This window comes from Equus caballus, chromosome 3 (assembly GCF_041296265.1).
Source record: "Equus caballus isolate H_3958 breed thoroughbred chromosome 3, TB-T2T, whole genome shotgun sequence".
NCBI lineage: Eukaryota > Metazoa > Chordata > Mammalia > Perissodactyla > Equidae > Equus > Equus caballus.
The window spans coordinates 5820570-5841804 of NC_091686.1; the positions used below are offsets into that span (position 1 = coordinate 5820570).

At 32.8% G+C, this 21235-nt stretch overlaps 1 protein-coding gene across 12 annotated transcripts in view; it reads left to right on the top strand.

The window, feature by feature from the left end:
• Positions 1-21235, top strand: part of CHD9 (chromodomain helicase DNA binding protein 9) — a 232292-nt gene that overhangs the window by 141166 nt on the left and 69891 nt on the right. For all 12 annotated transcript variants that reach the window (XM_023636982.2, XM_023636978.2, XM_023636977.2 and 9 more), the window contains 9 exons: positions 1618-1729; positions 5445-5591; positions 6539-6607; positions 6695-6750; positions 7443-7560; positions 10360-10446; positions 10674-10811; positions 16203-16324; positions 19543-19786. In XM_023636982.2, the coding sequence (XP_023492750.1) occupies positions 1618-1729; positions 5445-5591; positions 6539-6607; positions 6695-6750; positions 7443-7560; positions 10360-10446; positions 10674-10811; positions 16203-16324; positions 19543-19786 (1093 nt within the window). The remainder of the gene's footprint in view (positions 1-1617; positions 1730-5444; positions 5592-6538; positions 6608-6694; positions 6751-7442; positions 7561-10359; positions 10447-10673; positions 10812-16202; positions 16325-19542; positions 19787-21235) is intronic.

The window sequence follows — 21235 nt, forward strand, 5'->3', positions numbered from 1 at the left end:
CCGCTGAGTATTTATCCAAAGAATGAAAACATGAATGCGTAAAGATATATGCACCCCTCTGTTCACTGCAGCATTATTCACATTACTCAAGACTTGGAGGCAACCTACTACCCATCAAGGGATGAATGGCTAAAGATGTGGTATATACACAGTGCAATACTACTCAGCCATAAAAAAAGGGATGAAATCTGGCCATTCATGACTACATGGATGGACCTTGAGGGTATTATGCTAAGCAAAATAAGTCAGAGAGAGAAAGCCAAATACCATATGGTTTCACTCATAAATAGAAGATAAAAACAACAACTACTAAACACCTAGAGATAGAGACTGGATTGGTGGTTACCAGAGGGAAAGCAGGGAGGGAGGAGGGCAAAAGAGGTGATTAGGCACATGTGTATGGTGATGGATTGTAAATAGTCTTTGGTGAACCTGATGTAATCTACACAGAAATCGAAATATAGTGATGTACACCCAAAATTTATATAATGTTATAAACCACTGTTTATCACAATAAAAAAACATTCTAATATCTTTTTGCTTTATCATACCTGAAACTATTTGGGGAGTTTTCTGTGTTTGGAATACTGATTTTTAACATAGAATTTTCTTGGTTAGCAATTAGCATAGTTTGTGATTAGTATGGTGCTTTAACATCATGCCCTCCCATCTGTTAGACCACATGAGGAAATGTGGGAGCTCTGTACTTCTACCTCTGATCAGGAAAAAAAATGAAAAGCATACTTTCATTTTAGACATTTGTATTTTCTATGTGTGTGTAAATATTAACATATATATACACATAAACATATGCATAGATACATCAGAAAAACAGGCAGGTAAACGTGTACATATTGTGGAAATATATAAAGTAAAAGGAGGGGTGTAGTGGTTAAGTTTGTGTGCTCTGCTTTGGCGGCCTGGGGTTCGCAGGTTCAGATCCCGGTGCAGACCTACACACCACTTTGTCAGGCCACGCTGTGGTGGCATCTCACATAAAATAGAGGAAGGTTGCCGCAGCTCAGCGACAATCTTCCTCACACACACAAAAAAGTAAAAGGAAGTTTTTACTCTCTAGGAACGTATACTCTAGCTAAGATAAACCTTAACATAAATGAAATAATTAAAGAACAATTAATTGTTAAGAGTATTTTAAGTAAAGGAGAAATTACTGTAGGTAGAAAGAGGTAGAGGCTTTTAGGGAATAGGTAGGATTCAAGGACATTAAGTAGAATTTGTGTTTAGGAAGAGGTAGAAGGAAAAAAATCCCTCATTCCAAATATATAAGATAATAAAAAATGAATTAATTACTAATTATAGTTACATCACCTGACATTTTGCCCATGAAAAATAATATTGAGCCTAAGAAACATGTGATAGAACTTGACTGCCTTGCCGTGCTTAGAAATTGTTAACTGTATATTGGTCTGTATTTGTTCCATTAGAATACAGTTTTTGTTTTGAAAAAGTATTTTTGGATTTCATGATAATTATCATCTTTGGTTGAACATTCAAGAGATATAAAATGGAAGAAAGTTTATCCTGACAATCTTAATTTGAGCAAAAATGGAAAAATGCAAAGAGTTCTTACTGTTTACTCTTTTTCTCTTGAAACAGCAAACTCATTATTACGTTGGGTAAGAAACAAAAAAGAAAGAATGAGTCTTCAGATGAGATATCTGATGCAGAGCAGATGCCACAGCATACACTCAAAGAGGAAGATTCTCAAGTGAGTATTAAAATTTTTTCTGAGAAATGAAGCACTGGTAGAATTATTTAGATAGCATAATACTGCTTTATGGATATTCATACTGTAGTTTAATAGTGAAAATACATTTTATTGTATGGTAGAATGTATATGACAGCATTATTACAATATGCTCCTACTAGTATTACCATAGAATGTTAGACCTGGGAGGAAACTTACATATCCTCTCCAAACCCCTCGTATTTCAGATAATGAAACTGAAGCCCAGAGAGGTTAAGTAACAATCCAAAGTCCCTGATGGCTTTTAGTATGGAGAAGTATCTGCTGTTATTATCCTGTACTTATAAAGTACTTCTGAATAAATTTAATGATGGAGATATTAATTTTTAAAATCACATACAAATGATAAAGCAAATGGATTGAATCATCCCTAGAGATAATTCCTTTGGTCTGCTTCTGTCAAAAACAATTATATTAAAAATCCCCTACTGCAAACAAAAATACTGTGCATTTTGCCTTTTTTAAAAAAATTTGTGAATAGGTGGATATTCAAAATAAGCTTGTGAAGTTAAAAAATATATATATAATGAAGGTCATAATAATTCAGGCCACCCTCTGCTCTCCAATAATTAAAGTATGACCTATAGGCCGTAGGGGTGGTGGCAGTTGTTGAATTATGGGGCCAGAAAGCCCCTGAATGGCCTTTCTTCTTCCTTATGCAGCTTCTTATCCAATGGGAGAGTAGTGGCTCAAGGCTCCTGGGCTGCTGCAAGAGTTGAGGTAAGGGCAGTGACTGAAGCTCCTCATATTATATGGCCTGGCTTTTTCTTCACATGTCATCAGTAACTTAGGCAAACTTATAATTAAACGTGAGAAAATTTACTTTAATTTTTACTAGAATAATGCTGGCCATTTTTCTATCATGTAATTACCAAACAATGAAATGATAGAATAGGTTAACATGCACATTTCTTCCATACCCGTCACTGTAGTATTATAGGTTGTTTGACAGATGTGTTCATTTAACACAGAAAAATGAGAAGGAAAAAAATATTTTCTAATAAACAATGTTAAATCTATATTATTGGTATATTTAAATGTTTCATTATATAAATAAATGATAGAAAGGTCCATGTAGCTTTCAACCACAATGGATTGCCAAGTTTTGAAGGCTTGAAAAGTAATTTAATCTTAAGGTTTGGAAATCTAAAAATGTTAATCTGACATTTAATTTTTTACCTTTTAATCTTAGTAGAGAGTAGTTCAATGGTCTGACCCTTTTTAGAGACTTAAATTTTTTTTCAAAAGCCCCTTCAGCAGATTCTGTTAGGATTATTATGAGAAATAGGTAATATGTTATTATCGTAATGAAGTATTAGTCATTAAAAAATTAGTCATCAAAAATATATGCTTAAAAAACATAATATTTCTGACCTCTGTGTCAAGTGCTGTGGACTGATATGTCTTCAGCCTTTAAGACATGAGAAGAAAAAAGCTAGAAAAAATACGTTTGAAGAAAGATTTTGTCAGTATTTTAAATTGTACTTTGAAAAACATTATGGAGAAACAAAGCCAGAAAAAAGCACATTAGCCCAAAATGTGGACATCAAATTAGGTTTTTTTGGTTGCTTTTTTTTTAAGTAGTAGAGATATTGTATGACAGAGAAAGATATTTGGTGAGAGTGGCACCCTGTTTGTCTTTGCCTAATGTGTAATATATGCTCTAGTGAAACATAATTTATGGTGAAATCAGCTATAATCTTATAACTCATAGACTTTTAAATTAACCTTTTAGACTGGTAAAGTCTTCATATGATGAGGAAGCAGTAAATGAGTGGCTTTCATTCTATCTTGTGAAGAATTAACTAAATGTACACTTTTGTGAGTTCAAAGGATTCTTTTAGACCACTCGCTTACTATTTACTAAAGATTTAAGTGAAGCATTTCAAAGTACTAATAGATACCTAAGTGACCAGAAAGGAAATTTTAATGTTGCAAACATCTAACAGAATCTTCTAAAAGTATGCTGAATTGTTCTCAAGCTTGATTATTTAGAAGATTTATTCCCACTCAGACATAGCATTGGTAATACATGTTATTGTTAGAATAATAATGTCACTGTTGATTATTAAACTATTCTTGAACATTCAGAACTGTATGGTGCCAGTAACAGATCTCTAAACATTCCTTTGCCTAGTATTAGATTAGAGATCCATAGAATTCCTCCCCCCGCAAGAAAATAATAAGTGTTTCACAGATTTTTCAAAATAGGATGTGGGAAAATTGGGTTTCTAGAAGTCCTTTTATAATAATTTTTATATGCCACGTTCCTGTCTCCCGTATTAACAAAAGTGTTACGTTGAGTTTTGAAAATGTAAATGTCTTCGTGGCCAAGAGATGGTGACCCATCCTAAATGAGCTGTGGACTTGTCTGCTACATTTGGCTGAGCTAACTTACCATATTAGTGCCTTTCTTTCTCTCACTATATTACTACTCAAGAGAAAGAGTCAGAAGTACATTAAAGGCCAGTGCAACCTTTCTGGATGCAAGTAACAGTTTGGCCCCATACCGCTGCACTAATTGAGCCATTTTTGTCATGGCTATGGAAATATAAATGACCTACCAAATTGAAGACATTGGCAGAAACCAAAAGGCGAACACATGGGTTATTTTGCTGGTTACATTTTGGGGAGATGTCATGAGAGTTACTAAATATATAGAAGAAAATGGAATAGAAAAAGGAAGAAGGGGTGGATTTACCAAATGTTGAGCAATAGAGCAGTTGCCTGAGATGCCTCTACCCGTGAGATTTTGGGGAGGCAGAAAAAAGCAAAGCTAAATTCTTTGGGATTTTCCAACCAATATGAGATTTTGTTTTTATAGTGGGAACATCAAATATTAGATATTTAGGGAGGTAAGTAAAGCCATGTGTATTTGATACCTGATTTTAAATTACGTAGATTATTTAAAAATTGTTATTACATGCAATACTTTTTAAAAGGCCTACTTCTGTTTTTATGACAGTGATGTTCTTTATTTTTAAGGGAAGCTAGGAAAGTTAGTAAAACAGTGGTTCCTCCTTTATTCACATTTAATTATTTGGTAGATTTAATATTTTATTATTTTGTGTATCTCTTTTAAAACATTTTACATTATTTTGTTCTATACTGTTTTAAACACAAGCTCGTGGGTTTTGTAACAAATATTACTTAGTTTCTTCTTCTAGTTTTTTGCCCCTGATTAATTATTTAACCAGTATTCATTTGATGCACTTTTTAGATTTTGGGCAAAAACTGTGCAAGTGTTAATAGTTTAAAATATGTTGCCTAACCTATGAAATAGCTAAATAAAACACATACCTTTTTACTCTTCTTAACAATAGTTTATAAAGAAAGGTAATAAAGCATAAAGATATTACTAATAAAATATCTTTTTCCCAAGGTGTGAAATAGTTAAATAAAACAAATCGTTTTATTCTCAACAATTTCTAAAGAAAAGTAATAAAGGTATTACTGATCTTTGTTATTTGGAACATTAGGAAGTAAAACTAAAGACTTTAAGCCTGTGACAAAGGGCAAATTATAATCTTTATTTAAAAGGAAAAATGAGAAAAGATGAATGTTGAATACAGTTTTGGAAATTTAATGTACAAAATTGCCACACTAGGAGTAATCATTTTTAGAATCTGTCCTTTAAAATAAATCATATAAATATGATCCTTATGGTTCATTACAGAAAAGAAGATCAAATCGACAAATTAAAAGAAAAAAATATGCAGAAGATGCAGAAGGGAAACAATCTGAAGAAGAGGTTAAAGGCTCTATGAAAATAAAAAAGAATTCAGTTCCTTTACCTGGTGAACAGCCTTTACAGTTATTTGTGGTAAGAATTTGGGATTATGACTACAAAATGCTTTAAACCAATATAAATTCTTAGAATAAAACCCTCTGATTATCTTTCCTCCTTAAAACCTGCTCCAACTTTTCCTTCTGGATTCCATATTGTAGTTTTAGAACTGTAAGTTATTAAGATCAAAAACCTAGGAATTCATCTTTTTTTTCCCTTTGCTTCTTTGTCCAATTTGTCACTTTATTTTCCACCTCCTAGACATATATTCTTGAAACTCCTCCAAACTCTATTTTATCTGCAGAATGTATCTAAATTACAAGCCTGATCACAGTACTTTTCTACTGAGAACTCCTCTAATAGTTTCCCAAGTCTTACAAAAATAATGATTAGCACAGCATATAAAGCCTTTTGTATGGATTTTTTGGCCTTATCTTCTGCTACTTCTCTGCAAGTACTCTATCCTCTGGCTTTATGAATGTAGTTGCCCAAATGCCATGTTTTGACACCTCTGTGTCTTTGCATATGCATTTTCCTCTTTGTATAATTCTTTTAATCTCCCATATCTGGATTGTGAACCAACCACTCATCCGCCAGCTGAGTGATTTCTGACATGTTAGGCAAGTACTTCTCTTCTCCATGCCTGAGCTTCCTAATCTATAAAATGGAGAATATAGTAATATCTCCCTCATAGTATAGTTGCAAGAATTAAATTAGTTAATATGTGTGAAGTGCTTAGAATAATGGCTGGCACATTAAAAAGCAGAATATGTTTACGATGATGATGATGCAGCATGTGATGATTAGGACAATAATAACAATAGTTTCTTTTTCTATTTTTGTATTCCTAACATTTAACATGGTGCCTGGCACGTGTGCTAAATAAATGTTTGTTGAATTTTAGTGTATTCATAAACATACAAAGTGGCAACTAAAGGAATATTCAGAATGTGCCATCATATTTTCTTTCTTCCCCTCCATAGGAGAATCCAAGTGAAGAAGATGCTGCAATTGTGGACAAAATATTATCTTCTAGAATTGTAAAAAAGGAAGTAAGTATAGGTACATTACATTTTACACTTTATATTCCATGGCCTGATTAATTATTAAAGTCATAATTATTGATTTTACTTTCTTAGATATCACCTGGAGTGATGATTGATACAGAAGAATTTTTTGTAAAATACAAGAATTAGTAAGTATTTGAGTTAGAAAAATAATAGGAAGCTGTTAATTTAAATATAATTTAATATGTTTAAATATATTAAGTTAATTTATGATATTTAGTCTGCATTTTAAAATGTTTTATTATTTATTATTGCGTGAACTTAAAAATCATTAAAAATGAAGACTATTTGAAAACCTTTCATGTTAAAATTGAATTTTTTCAGAAAATATTAACACCCAAATGTAAGAATCTTTAGAAAATATGCTTTTATAAATTACAGTCATTATTTGTTGTATTTTTATTGTTGAACTTTTCAGAGTTTGTCCAACTTTTTCCTATACGTCAGTGAAAGAAAGTGTTTTAAAGAAAATTACATTGGTTTCAAAACAAGTTAGCTTTCTGATCCTAAGAAAGCTATTACAATCGAGAAGTAAATGATAAATCGTATCTTGTTCCTCTTATGATTGAGCTTACCATTCTATTTCTATGTGGCAAATTGCACACCTTTCGACTACAGTCTTCTTAGGTTGTAGTGATCACAATGGCTTTATTTTAGAAATTATATGGAGTCTATTGACATTAAATGAAATGATGAACTACCTATTTGTAAAGTTGAAGATAATATTTCATATTGGATGCTATGATTAAAAATAAATCTAAAAAAACCAAAACATGGTTTTCTATATCATTCTAATATATTACTTTTACAAAAATTTTAGCTCCTATCTTCACTGTGAGTGGGCCACAGAACAGCAGCTTTTGAAAGATAAAAGGATCCAGCAGAAAATCAAACGATTCAAATTGAGACAAGCACAAAGAGCACATTTTTTTGCAGACGTAAGAAAAAGAAATTAATGAAACTATTTTGTGTTGAACTCTGAACACGTGCAGTAGTATTTATAAAAACTTACTATTCATTTTAAGTCTTAGGCTTTCAACTTTGATATTTGAATATAAATGCTAGTTACATATAGTAATTTTCTTTCCCCAATTTTAGCTTGGAAGCTAGCTGAAACAGACACTGATAATTCACAGTGGTAGATAACTCTTGTATTTTTAAATTAGTGTGTATTTCAATACTTCGAATTGAATGTGGGTGTGTTAATATCTCAAAGAATTTTATCAGTGAAGTTATTCAAGTAAGGAAATGGTAATGTAGCAAATAAGTGGAAAATAAGATTTTTCAGTGCATGAAATATATTGCGTATTTTCTATACCAGTTTTGTGTGTGTATGATCTTTTAGAATCATTGGAATAATCCATTTACCTATCTAGGCCTCACTAATTAGTTTCATGTCTCTTCCTACTCTAAGATTTTTTTCCCTTTTCTTTTAATAGACTTTTTAGAGCAGTTTTAGATTTATCTAAATTTTTTTGACTTTTTAATTTGAAAAATTGTTACACTTTATTTTTAACAATAAAGTTGCAGAAATAGTACAATGAATTTCACATATATTTTAACTAGATTCTTTAAATGTTAACATTTTACTGTGTTTATTTTATCATTCACATTCTTTCTCCCTTTGCCTCTGCCCACCTGCGTCTCTCTCTCTCTCTGCCTCTATCCCGTGCCTATACATTTTTTTCTAAACCGTTTGAAAGTAAGTTGCACATACTTCAGTATTTATTTTGTAAAAACATTCTCTTACATAATAATAGAACAGTTAACATTGATGTAGTATTATTATCTCATCTACAGACTTTATTCATATTTCACTAATACTTTTATACCAAAAATTGTGCGTGTGTGTTCTGGTCCAGAATCCAACCCAGCGTCACATGTTGCATTTACTTGTCAGGTCTCCTTTAAATCAGTCTTTCTTTGTTTTTCATTACTTGGACATTTTTTAGGAGAATAGGTGGTTATTTTATAGAATGTCCCTAAATTTGGGATTGTCTAATGTTTCCTCAGGATTTAGGTCATGCATTTTTTTAAGAGAATACCGCAGAAATGAATCATTTCAGGAGGTACATTATACTTGTTTGCCCCATTACTAGTGATGGTAATTTTAATCATTATATTATATTGGTATCTGGCAGGCTTTTCCACCATGAAGTTGCCATTACTGCATTTCTTTTGTAACTATAAAATCTCCTTCAAAAATTTGATGATTCTAATGACCTGTCAGTTTATGGATTATTGGAGGTCCTCAAAAATTTCTCACCTCCTCACTCTGATATAGAAGTTTCTAATGAGCTGAAGATTTTAGAAGTACCTAACTATTAATCTTAATTTTTCTTGAACACTAATTTCTCTCACTTGACTCAGGTACGATATAAATTTTAATTATGCAGATTTTCTTAAAATACCACATTACCATTCTGGTGTTAGGCAGTGCTCTTTGTTACCAAGTGTGTCCTATATAAAGACGTGGAAATGATAATATCACTCAGGAAAGGTTTAAGATAGTGAAGAGAACTAAAGGCAGAACCACGGAGTACTACAGCACTTAGAGGTTAAGCAGAAGAGGAAGGGCAGCAAAGATAGCTGAGACAGCCTGTTGAAAGTAAGTCTTTGAGGAATGAGTAGGAATCAGCCAAGCAGACAAGAGAAGGAACAGCAATCTATTCAGAAGAGAGAAGAAGGAGTGTAAAAACATGGAGGTGTGATAGAATGTGGAGTTTGAAAAATATGTGTTTTTGTACTCCTGGAGCATGAAGTCTAGTGTGTAGCTGTGTCAAAGCATTAGGAGATGAGGCTGAAGGAAAAAGTAGGATCCTGTTTATCCCCAAAAAACTAATGTGGGGGACGTGATCCCCAAACAGGGTAGTCAGTGAAGGATTTGAAGCAAGGGAGCAATTTGTAAGTTTTATATTTGAGAAAGATCTCTCTGGGGACCATGTGAAATTGAATTAAAAGGAGGTAAGACAGTAGTTGGGGACTAGTTAGGAGATTATTTGTAAAGGTTCAAGTATAAGAAGGCAGTGAGAATGAGGAAGGAAGAACCAATTTGAGTTAATAGTTAAAAGTAGAGTGTGTATGAATGGGTGACTTATTAGATGTGGGTGATAAAAAAAAGAGGGGGAATCTAAAATGACTTCTCCATTTCTGGCTTGTATAACTCGGAGTAGGGCTGACAGGGTAGGGGTCTGTGTTACCATTAACCTAGATAGAAAATACAGGAGGAAGAAATACAGAAGAAGGTTGAAGAGTAAATGAGTGCACTTGATTTTGTGGTAGCTCAGATAGGGAGTTTGCATTCAGCTAGGTAAGAGGGTCTTGAGCACGGGAACCGTCAGTAGACAGAGTGTTTGATACCACAGAGATGAGCCTACAGGTGGCGTGATTGTCTTCAACTCTTCGACGTGAGGAAAGAGCAAAAGAAAGATACACAGGCTGCTTTAGGACATTTTTAAAGAGTATATCTTCTCGAGTAACTTACTTGTCTGGAGTACCTCATTTCTTAGTGCTATTTGGTTGGTTTTATTATGTATAACAGGGTGATTCATAATATAGAAAAATATCCTAGATGTCTTTTGGAAATTAAAATTAAAGTATTCCATTTTTGGGGAAATTCAGTTGAAGTCTAACTTATGTGTTTGTTCTGTAGTGAGTAGCTAGTAAATTTGTCTTTATTTTACTTCTGTCTATCTACTTCTTTGTGAAATATCAATTAAGTAACTTTTTAATTTTAGATGGAAGAAGAACCATTTAACCCAGACTATGTTGAAGTAGACAGAGTGTTAGAAGTCTCTTTTTGTGAAGATAAAGATACTGGTGAGGTAAATATTTGGTAAAAATATTTTTTAAGTAAGAAAAACCTAAAACTTTCTAAATGTTAAAACTTACTACCTTTTTAAAGTTAATGACCTAAAAACACTAAAAAATGATTCATTAGTTTTTATCGATGTAAGTTAGTATATTTAAACCATTTCTAATGATTCTCAATTTAAGCTATTTCTTACTATTCTTTTTCAAAATGATAAAATGAAAAAAATATTTTTTACAGCCTGTTATTTACTACTTAGTAAAGTGGTGCTCATTACCGTATGAAGATAGTACTTGGGAACTAAAAGAAGATGTAGATCTGGCAAAAATAGAAGAGTTTGAACAATTGCAAGCTTCAAGGCCTGACACAAGACATTTGGTAAGAACTTTATAAAATCTTAGCACTTCTTTATTCAGCAGGTTTAATGTAATCTTTGAATTTTTAATTTAGTCTTTGGTATACAATTAATACTGTATTTTTAAAATTGCTGCATAGTATCATATGTATGTTAATTTAACTATCTGTCCATTAATGAATATTCCAGTTTTTTGCTGTTCTAAACAATGCTAGATTGAACGTTCAGGCCTTGTACAGCTTTCTGTAAGATAAATCAGAAGTGCAATTGCTTGGTCAGAGCATATGTGCATTTAAAATTATGGTAAGTATTTCCTTCCAAATTTCCCTCCAGAAAAGTTGCGAACACTTCTGTCTTATCTTTGAATTTAAAAATTTCCCACTACTCTTTCTCTCAGGTCATTTATAAAAATATCAAGAATATCAGTTTAAGCTCTAAGTAGAGTTATTAATTCTTTATCAAAGAAAAATCCATACTGTATCCACCTTCTCCTCCTTTTCTATAAACTGGTTATTTCTCCATAACTAGTTCATCTGCTTCCATGGTAACTTTATTTTTAGAAGAACCTTTGTATAGAATGTTCTTAAAGGCCTACATAAATTAGGTACACTGATTTCTTACTCACTACATGCATAGTTCATCCCTGCTCAAAAAAAAAACTTGAGTAGATTATTGATTTTTCTAGTACAGAAACTGGAATACTGGAAGGCTATGGCAAGTGGTAATATTGCTAACAATTATATAATTTTTTACTTTCATTTCTTTAAAACATAGGATTATTGTCATGTGAATTTAGTTTTAGGAGCCAATCAATAGAAATGCAAATTGAGGAGACACATTATGATTTTATTAAATGTTTTTGCCTGTCCTCTTTCAAGCATAATTTAGTCATAGGAATTTCTTACTTCACTGAAGAGGGAGTTTCTGCATGAAAAGACAGGAAGAAATGAATTAATTGTTCTGTGGAAGAGATTATATTGTTTTTATAATAATTTTTTTCTAGTCTTATTAATTTTTCTTCCAGTAATATCCATAATCTATTACCAAGGGAACAGCAGCTCACCTCCATTCATTTTTAACTTCTAAATGCCTTTCCTTGAACCAGAAAACAAAACTGTTAACTAGTTCAGAGAGGAGTGGGTCAAGGGATATTGTGAAAGGGAAAGATTTTCTTTTTGGGATTGGGGGCTATGCCTCAGTGGTTACCTGATCTTTAGCATTATCAAGTAAGCTATTTCTTTAGATCAGTGATTCTCAGTCAGAGGTACATATCAGAATCACTTTGGAACTTTTCAAAAATTAGAGATGCCTGGTCCATATTTCTTGGCTCCAGAATCAGAATATCTGAGAGTGGACCCCAGGCATATGTTTTTAAAAAGGCTGTCTTGAATATGACTGGGAAAAACCACTGCCTTAGCTACATAGTGTAGTCCTTGGTAAAGGGAGCTTAGCCAGTAGAATTAATCCCCTTAATTAATATAAAATCGATTTGATAGTAGTGCTAGTGTGTCATAGTTGAACAATGTAGGAGGTAAGTGATTTTTTTGCCAGTCTATTATTATTAAATAAAATAGCATATAAAGCATTTTATAAAGTATTTTTTGAGATTCTGGAAATGAAATTTCTTCCTGACTCAGACTAATGAAATATTAATAGTGATTGGATAGCTGAAAAGAAAATTATGGAGAATATGATTTAATATGGAAATTAATCAATAACTAAAATATTATATAGTAATTATTTTAAAGTCCATTGGCTACCACTTAAGAAATATTTTCTTTAGTAAATCCTAATTGCATTTAGCGGCAGCATAGCTTTAATAACCAGCTCTGTTTTTAGTAGCCTATTTTGTTCTTCATTCATAATTACCATACACTGACCCTGAGCATCCTGATAATTTTTAGAGGTGTAATTTTGTTGATTAGTAACAGTATAATATCATTTAAAAGTGGAAGACAATAGGAAACCTTTTGCTTGTTTCTCAGAAACTTATTTATCCTACTGGCACCTAGACCCTGCTAATTTGGAGCTAGGATAATGTTATTTCTCCACCTATTCAGCAGTCTTCAGAAGGTTTATGTCCAGAATAAATTCATTGCAGAGCTTTTCATTGCTAAGGAAGAAAAATTATATTTGAATAAATATAACTATATATGTAAATGAATAAATTTTTTTACATACAGTGTTATACTTCTAGCTTTATTTTGAAAGAAATACTCTGTACCATGAATATCAAAAGTGGAATAGAGATGTAGGTAGATATAAATATCTGAGAGAAAATTTGATATATATCATCCTTTATAGTTACCTGCCTCCATACTAGTTGCTGCAGTTAAAGCCAGATGAGTCCACGTGAGACCTTTGAGAACTGTTTCTCAGTTTTCTATAGTCTTGTGGGTCTCATGGATGCAAGCCCTGTTGGCTGTCAAAGCCAGATGTTTTGGGGGCTAATCTCTCAGGTGCAGGTCTTAAAAGTTCAGGTGCCAGATGTGGGCTTCAAACCCTTCACTCCTCAGGGAGAAGTTCAGGGTGGAGAGTTCCCTCCCGACTGTGGATTGCCATGCTGAGGGCTGGATTTATGGAGAGATTGTGTCTCAGCCTCTCCTACCCTTCTCGATGTCAGTTTTTTCTTGTTTGCGCAATGTGAAGGAGTCGCTCAGCTAGTTTTGGGGTTGCTTTCAGAAGAAATTCTTCCATATGTAGCTGTAGATTCAGTGTGTTTGTGGGAGGAGGTGAGTTCCGAATCCTCCTACATTGCTATCTTGAACCAGACCCAGCTACATCATCCTTTTGAAACATAGATTTATTGAGGTTGAAGTGACATACAATTTTTAAAACTGCACATATTTAAAGTGTACAATTTTAAGTTTTGACATGTGAAACCATCACCATAATCAAGATAATAAAGTATCCATCACTCCCAAAAGTTTTCTCATGCCCCTTTATAATCCTTTCTTCCCAAATCTTCCTTCCTCATCCCCAGGCAGGTATTATCTTCTTTATGTCTCTATCCGTTATTTTAAATTTTCTATAGTTTTATATGAATATAGACAGTGTATGCTCCTTTTTTGTCTGGCTTGTTTCATGCAGCATAATTATTTTGAGATTCACGTTGTTGCATGTATCGAGAGTTCATTCCTTTTTATTACTGAGTAGTATTCTAATGTAATGTAGTGTCCCACAATTTGTTTATCCATTCACTGTTGATGAATATTTGTATTGGCTATTAGAAATAAAGCTACTATGAACAGTAGTATACAGGTCTTTGTCTAGACCTGTGCTTTCATTTCTCTTGAGTAAATACCTGTGAGTAAAATGGCTGGGTCATGTGGTAGTTGTATGTTGAACTTTTTAAGAAGTTGTCACCTTTTGTCCAGTCAGTCATACCATATCACATTCCCAACAGCATTGTAGAAGAGTTCTAGTTGCTTCACATCCTCGTCAGCACTTGCTATCCTCAGTCTTTTTAATCTTAGCAATTCTCATACGTGTGTAATGGTATGACATTGTGGTTTTAATTTGCAGTTCCTAATGACTAATAATGTTCAGCATCCTTTCATGTGCTTATTTGCCATTAGTACATCTTTGATAAAGTGTCTATTCAAATATTTTGGCCCATTTTTTATGGGCTTGTTTTTTTTAAATAGAGCTTTAAGAATTGTTTATATAGTCTAGTACAAGTCCTTTATCAGACATATGATTTGCAAATGTTTTCTCCAAGTCTGTGGCTTGTCTTTACATTATCTTAACAGTGTCTTCCAAAGAGCGAAAGTTTCTGATTTTGATGAAGTCCAGTTTATCTGTCTTTTCCTTATGTATCATACTTTTGGTGTTGTATCTAAGAAATCTTTGCATAACCCAAGTTCACAACGATTTTTCTCTTATATTCTTTTCTAGAAATTTTGTGTTTTAGGTAACATTTATGTCTATGATCCATTTTAAGTTAATTTTGGTATATAGTGCAATGTATGGATCAAAGTTCATTTTTTTGTCCATGAATATCTAATTGTTCTAGCACCATTTTTTCAAAAAACTGTTTTTACTCCCCTGAATTGCCTTTCCAACTTTGTCAAAAATCAGTTGACTTAATATATGTGGATGAATTTTGTTCTGTTCATTTCCACTAATCTGGTTTTTATCTTTACACCAATTCTACACAGTCTTGATTCTGTAACTTTTACAAGTCTTGAAATTGGTCAGTATAAATCCTCCAGCTTTATTCTTTTTCAAAAGTTGTTTTGGATATTTCTGATCTTTTGCATTTCCCTATAGTTTTGGAATCAGCATGTCAATTTCTACGAAACTTTTTGGGATTTTGGTTGGATTATGTGGAATCTGTTGTTCAATTTGGGAAGAATTAATGAGTTAACAGTGTTGAGTCTTTATGAATATTATAGGTGTTTACATTTATTTAGGTCTTCTTTAATTTCTCTTAGCAGTGTTTTGTAGTTTTAAATATACCAGCCTTACAGAACTTTTATCAGATTTATTCCTAAATATTTTATATTTTGGATGCTATTATAGGATGGTTTTTAAAAAAAATTTATAACTGTTGCAACAATATAGAATACCGTTTTCTGTGTACTGATCTTATGCCATGGAACCTTGCTTAAATCACTTCTTAGTTTATCTTTTTGTAGCTTTCACAGTATTTTCTACATAGACAGATCATTTCTAGTATGAATTAAGATAGTTTTACATTTTCCTTTCCAACCTTGGTGTCTTTTATTTCCTTTCCTTGTTTGATTGCATTTGTTAGAACCTGCATTACAGTGTTGAATAGAAGTGGTGACAATGGACATCCTTACCTTTTCCTAATATTAAGAAGCATTCGGTCTTTCACCATTGTGTATATTAGCTTTGGCTTTTCCATAAATACAGATTATCAAATTGAGGAAGTTCCCTTCTATTCAAAATTTGATGAGTTTTTATTAGAATAGATGTTGAATTTTTCACATCCCTTTTCTCTTCTATTGAGATTATCATATTTTTGGTTTTTAGTCTGTTGATGAACATCAATTAATTTTCAAATTTAAACCCACCTTCCATTCCTGGCGAAAACTCCACTTGGTCATGATGTATTACCATTTTTATATATTGTTAGATTCCATTTGCTAAGATTTTGTTATGAATTTTTGCATCTCTGTTCATGAGGGATATTGGTCTGTGGAAATGTCTTTGATTTTGGTATCAGGGCTTCATAGAATGAGTTGGGATATATGCCTTCCTCTTCAATTTCTGGAAGAAATTGTAGAACTAACATGGTCTTCTGATGTTTGATATAACTTCATCATAACTCCATAAAATGTTATGCTTCTATGATTATTTTAAAAGCAATGCTTTTACCATGTATGAGATGTATGGAAGATTTTAAAATCTGAAATACATCGTTCATTCTTTGTTTTTCCACAAAGGATCGTCCACCCTCTAATATTTGGAAGAAAATAGATCAATCCAGGGACTACAAAAATGGCAATCAACTCAGGGAATATCAACTGGAAGGACTCAACTGGCTCTTGTTCAATTGGTACAATAGGTATGTAGTGTATCTTAACAGAAGAAGAAATTTTAGTGTTTTTTAAATATGTGCCAAAATATGTTAAATAAAATAGGCACTGATGTTGCTATATTATTACTGTCATGAAGTCTTCATTATTGGAAGTGAGGTTATCTCAGGAAGATATGTAAATTATAATTTAGGATTTTGACTACTGTAGCTTCCTTTAAATGTGTACCACTCAGAATAAAAGAAAGTTGATAGGTTGATTAATAACTAAATTTGAAACACCTTTTTTAACATCATAAAACTTCTGCTATGTTACAGAATGTTTTTCAACTTATTGACTTATATTACTGTCTGCCAATAATTGAATCCAGTTAGTAAGGTGTGAGCGGTTACATCTGTAAAAATTAGATAGGTCTCTATTATTTAATCTAAGTCTTCAAAGAAGCAGATTGTCAGCAATTGATAAAGAATACAATATAAAATATGAGAACCAAGTAATGAATTACCCCTTTTTATTATTATTTATTTTCCAAGTTGTTCAAATGCTTTATGGAACATTATCTCACTTTTTTTATTGAGTTGGAAAGATAATTGCAAAAAAAGTAAAAAATGGTACCATGACTGAGAGAGAAGTGTGTACAAAAGAGCAAATGAAGGCACTGTTGTTAGTAATGATAGCAAAATTAGATGACACTTATTCAGAATTGTTTTTCTGTGTTTTTACTTCTCACATGATTCTTCTGAGTTGTAACACTAAGTAATAGCGAGTCATGGGACTCAGTCACATGGAGTTAGGAGGACCTGTTATTCCATGTAGTGCTCTTTCCCCTGGTTTATATTTTCTAAATATTAATCATCATTTTTCCCAAGAGAACCTTCCAGATAAAATAGTTAACAAAATATATTTTTACTTTTCTCATCATTTTACTTCCTCATTTCCTACATTGCTTGTTTTAACCTTTCACCACTTTCCTCAAACCTTTTATTACTACCCTATCCCCATCACTCTCTGTATACGACTGCTTCTTAGAGAAGCCTAGGGGCCAGTAGGTGAACTCGTTCAAATTCTTGCCTGCTCTCACACCCAGGCCTACAAATGCTGTCTCCATCCTTAGCTATTCTTACCTCTATCCTCATGTATCAGAAGTTACCAGGTCCCTCCATAGGAACAAGACTAGTGCTACCACCTCAACTCTTGGTAGGCATCTCATCCAGTCTTCTCAGAACCTCACTTCAATCAGTTATCATCCTTTTCTCATATCTTCAAGCCATCTCTTAAGACTAGTGCTGTCCCTTCAGTCTGTGAACAAATTTGGATTTAACTTATCTACAAAAATAAAAAAGAGAAGAATAAATCTTCTCTTGGCTTTCTTTTTCTAGCTACCTTGAGCCTTCTTTGTAACTTCCTAGGCAAATTTCTAGGAAGAGTAGCCTGCACGAGCTCTTCCCATTTCCTCATCTCCAATTCTCTTTAAACCTGTTGTTTGGATTTTGATTTTGTATAGTCTCTGAAACTCTTAATTTTCCAATTTATGGGATATTTTTCTGCTCTAATTTGCTGTCTCTGCTGCGTTGAATAGTAGTTGCTACTCCTTCCTTCCTTAAACTTTTCCCACATTCTCATCCCCAACAGCTTCCGACTTTCTCCTACCTCTCTAGTATCTCTGTGTCTGTTCCTTTTAGTAGTCTTTTTTGGTTCTTCTTCCCCTGCCTGCCTTTTCAATGTTTTTTTTTCTTGCCCATAGTTCTGTCTTTTACTGTCTGCTCATATTACATGTTTGTCCTCCCTACCATACTCTGCACTCCCCTATGCCTTCACTTATCAGTAATATTCTAATGATCTCTAACTTTTGTCTCTAACTAAGGCCTTGAACTCCAAGCCCATATTTCTGCTTGCCTCTTGCTACTTTAATGTCTTTCTCAACAATTCTTTAAACACAACAGATCAAAATTAGCCTTATCATTTACTGTTTCCTCCATACCAACTTGTTCTTCCTCCATATTTTGCATCTCAGTTAAGAATAACGCAATTCATTTAGTCACCCAAACTGAAATCTTGCTGTCATTCTACACCCCATATATCTAGTTGGTCACTAGGTCCAAATCATTTTAACTCATAATTAACTTTGCAGTCAGTTCTCTTTTCTTAGTCCCTCCTGCTTTAGTTCCAGTGTCCACCCATTCTTTCCTGCATCATTGCGATATTTTCCAAATTAGTGCCCCAACTTCTAGTTACCTCACATTCTAATATTCACAGTAGCACCTGAGTAAACTTCAAAATACAAACCTAATCTCATCAGGTTTCTTTAAATTATCAGTGACTCCTATTGCCTAATAGAATGATGTCTATCCTTCTTTCTTTATGACCCCTGCTTATCTTAGTAATATCCTCTCCCTTTACCCTTCCCTCAAAACCATATTAAACAACTCGTGGTCTCCCAGTTGGTCATGTTCTTTACACTTCTACTCCTTTGCTGTGGCCCCTGGCAAAATCCTACTCATTCCTGACCTCCTTTCTGAGGAGGTCTTCTCTTCTCTGATCTCTTCTAGCCAGAGTTGGACACTTAGTCTCTGAGCTTCCATTATAACCTTAGTACTGATAATTCTTAACTGGCCAGATGTCATAATCATCTGTGGGGCGTTTTTTAAAAATTACAACTGCTTTTATGCTTTCATCCAACATGTATGAACACATTGAATGAGAATGTATACAGGAGGCCCTGGGTATCTGTATTTCTTCCAAACTTTGTAGGCTTTTCCAATGCACAGCCAGAGTTGAAAACTAGTGCTTTATTTGTGCTTCTTTGCTAGCACATTGTGTGACTATTTATTTATTTACTTGCATGTCTACTTCTCTAATAGATAGAAGCCCCTAGAAGGCAGAGAACATGTTCTATTTCTTTTGTATCCCATCTTCTCATACTGTCCTGAGGTATAGAAGGTATTTAATAAATGCTTCCTGAATAAATAATATATTTAGTTTGCCTTGCTCTTGCCATTTCACTCTTTAAAAAAAAATCAAACATCTAACAAGTGGTACCTTTATTTTGGAACTACAAAAATCTGTAGTTTTCCCTTTGTAGGATTATAATAAAATTCTAATATTTAGCCTAGTCTGCACTTTTGAAACTTTTACATTTTTATAAATGCAAGTATTTTAACTTTGGTTTTGTATATTTATCTTTAAAAACGTTGTAGTATACAGAAAAACCCAATGTATACATGGATAATATATTTGTTTATTTCAGACGAAACTGCATTTTAGCAGATGAAATGGGTCTTGGCAAAACCATTCAATCAATTACATTCCTCTATGAAATCCTTCTGACTGGTATAAGAGGACCTTTCCTGATTATTGCTCCACTTTCTACTATTGCAAACTGGGAGAGAGAATTTCGTACATGGACTGATATTAATGTTGTGGTTTACCATGGGAGCCTGATTAGCAGACAGATGATACAGCAATATGAGATGTACTTCAGGGACTCGCAGGTGTGTTACTGGTGATTTTGTTTGTTGTTTGAAAGGTCAGGTTTGAAAAAGCTAAATAAGCATGACGTTAATTATTTTCAAATTTAGGATAGATTTTAGTTGCCTACTTAGATCTTACTTCAATCTCTTTATTCCTCATATTCATTTTACGGTAAATTTTAGTAGCTGAAGAGAGCAGTGACAAAAGTAGTCAGATTCATGCTCTAGTTTACTATAAAGAAGAATGCTGATTTATACTAATGTACAAATTTGATTGTATCCGTAAATTTTCAACTAGAATAATTGTTTTATTAATTGTTTTTAAATATACATTAAATTTATTTTTAGAATATAACTGTCTCTTTGAATATCCTCCAGTATTTTTTCCTCTATTTTTAAAATTTAAATCTTCAGTGAACACCATGGGTTTAAATGCCTATTGAGGTAAAATCATAAGTTCTCTTTTGTATTCAGTGAATTTTGATTGTAGACATTTTTAAAAATTTGGTTTGTTTTATATACAGATACAAGCATACATCTGTATATCTTTTTCCCCTTTGGATTGGTTATTCCAGTACTCAGGTGATTTGATGGTTTTCTTCTTATATCCTAGGGGCACATTTTCCGTGTTACTCTGTCACCTTACTCTTTAGGAAGAAATTTCTTATTTTTCTGCTAAATACACAGATCGTAAAATTAAGAGATGACATTTTAAGAATTTTCTAGCAAAAAGACTAGAAAACATGACATCCCAAGTTGCAGTTTTGAATGATAATATGACTTTTATTAGATTAAAAATTTTTTAAAATAACACACACCAAAATTCACATAAAAACTGTACTTTTTAACTGGAAAAGATTTCTTGCCGGGCACTCTATTTTATTTTTCTTTCACCAGCCCCTCTGTCTTATAAAGGTTATTATGACATATGGCGAGGCCATGTGATGTGATATAGGTTGCAGTAAAGAAATATGCACAGCCTTCTACTTTTGCCTCCCAATTATAACTGATTTTCTACGTATTTGATGCTGAAAAAGAATGAATTAACCAATTTTGTTCCTTTAATTTCATTTTCCCCTCCTATTTCTATGGTTGAAACAATTACATTTCTGTGAAATCAACCATCTCTGTAATCCCTTAATTATTCCTCAGTTCTATTGAAAACTATCATCTAGGCACCTTTGGATCCTATGACGTCTTAATCAGGTTGTAGTTTGATTTCCTTCCATAGTCTTATTCTTAGTCATACATTTGTAGAATTTAAGAGCTGTGTAGTATCATAAATATGACAGTTCAATCTCATTTTTTACAGAAGGTACAATTAAAATATTGGGAGTTTCAGAGATTTTTAACAAGGTTACAGCTTCAATATATGTCTTATGGGTTTTGTATAAATATGATAGCCAAAAAGCTGAAAGATTCTTGATGTGTTATGGACTGAAGAGTATATATTAAATATTAAATTTTTAT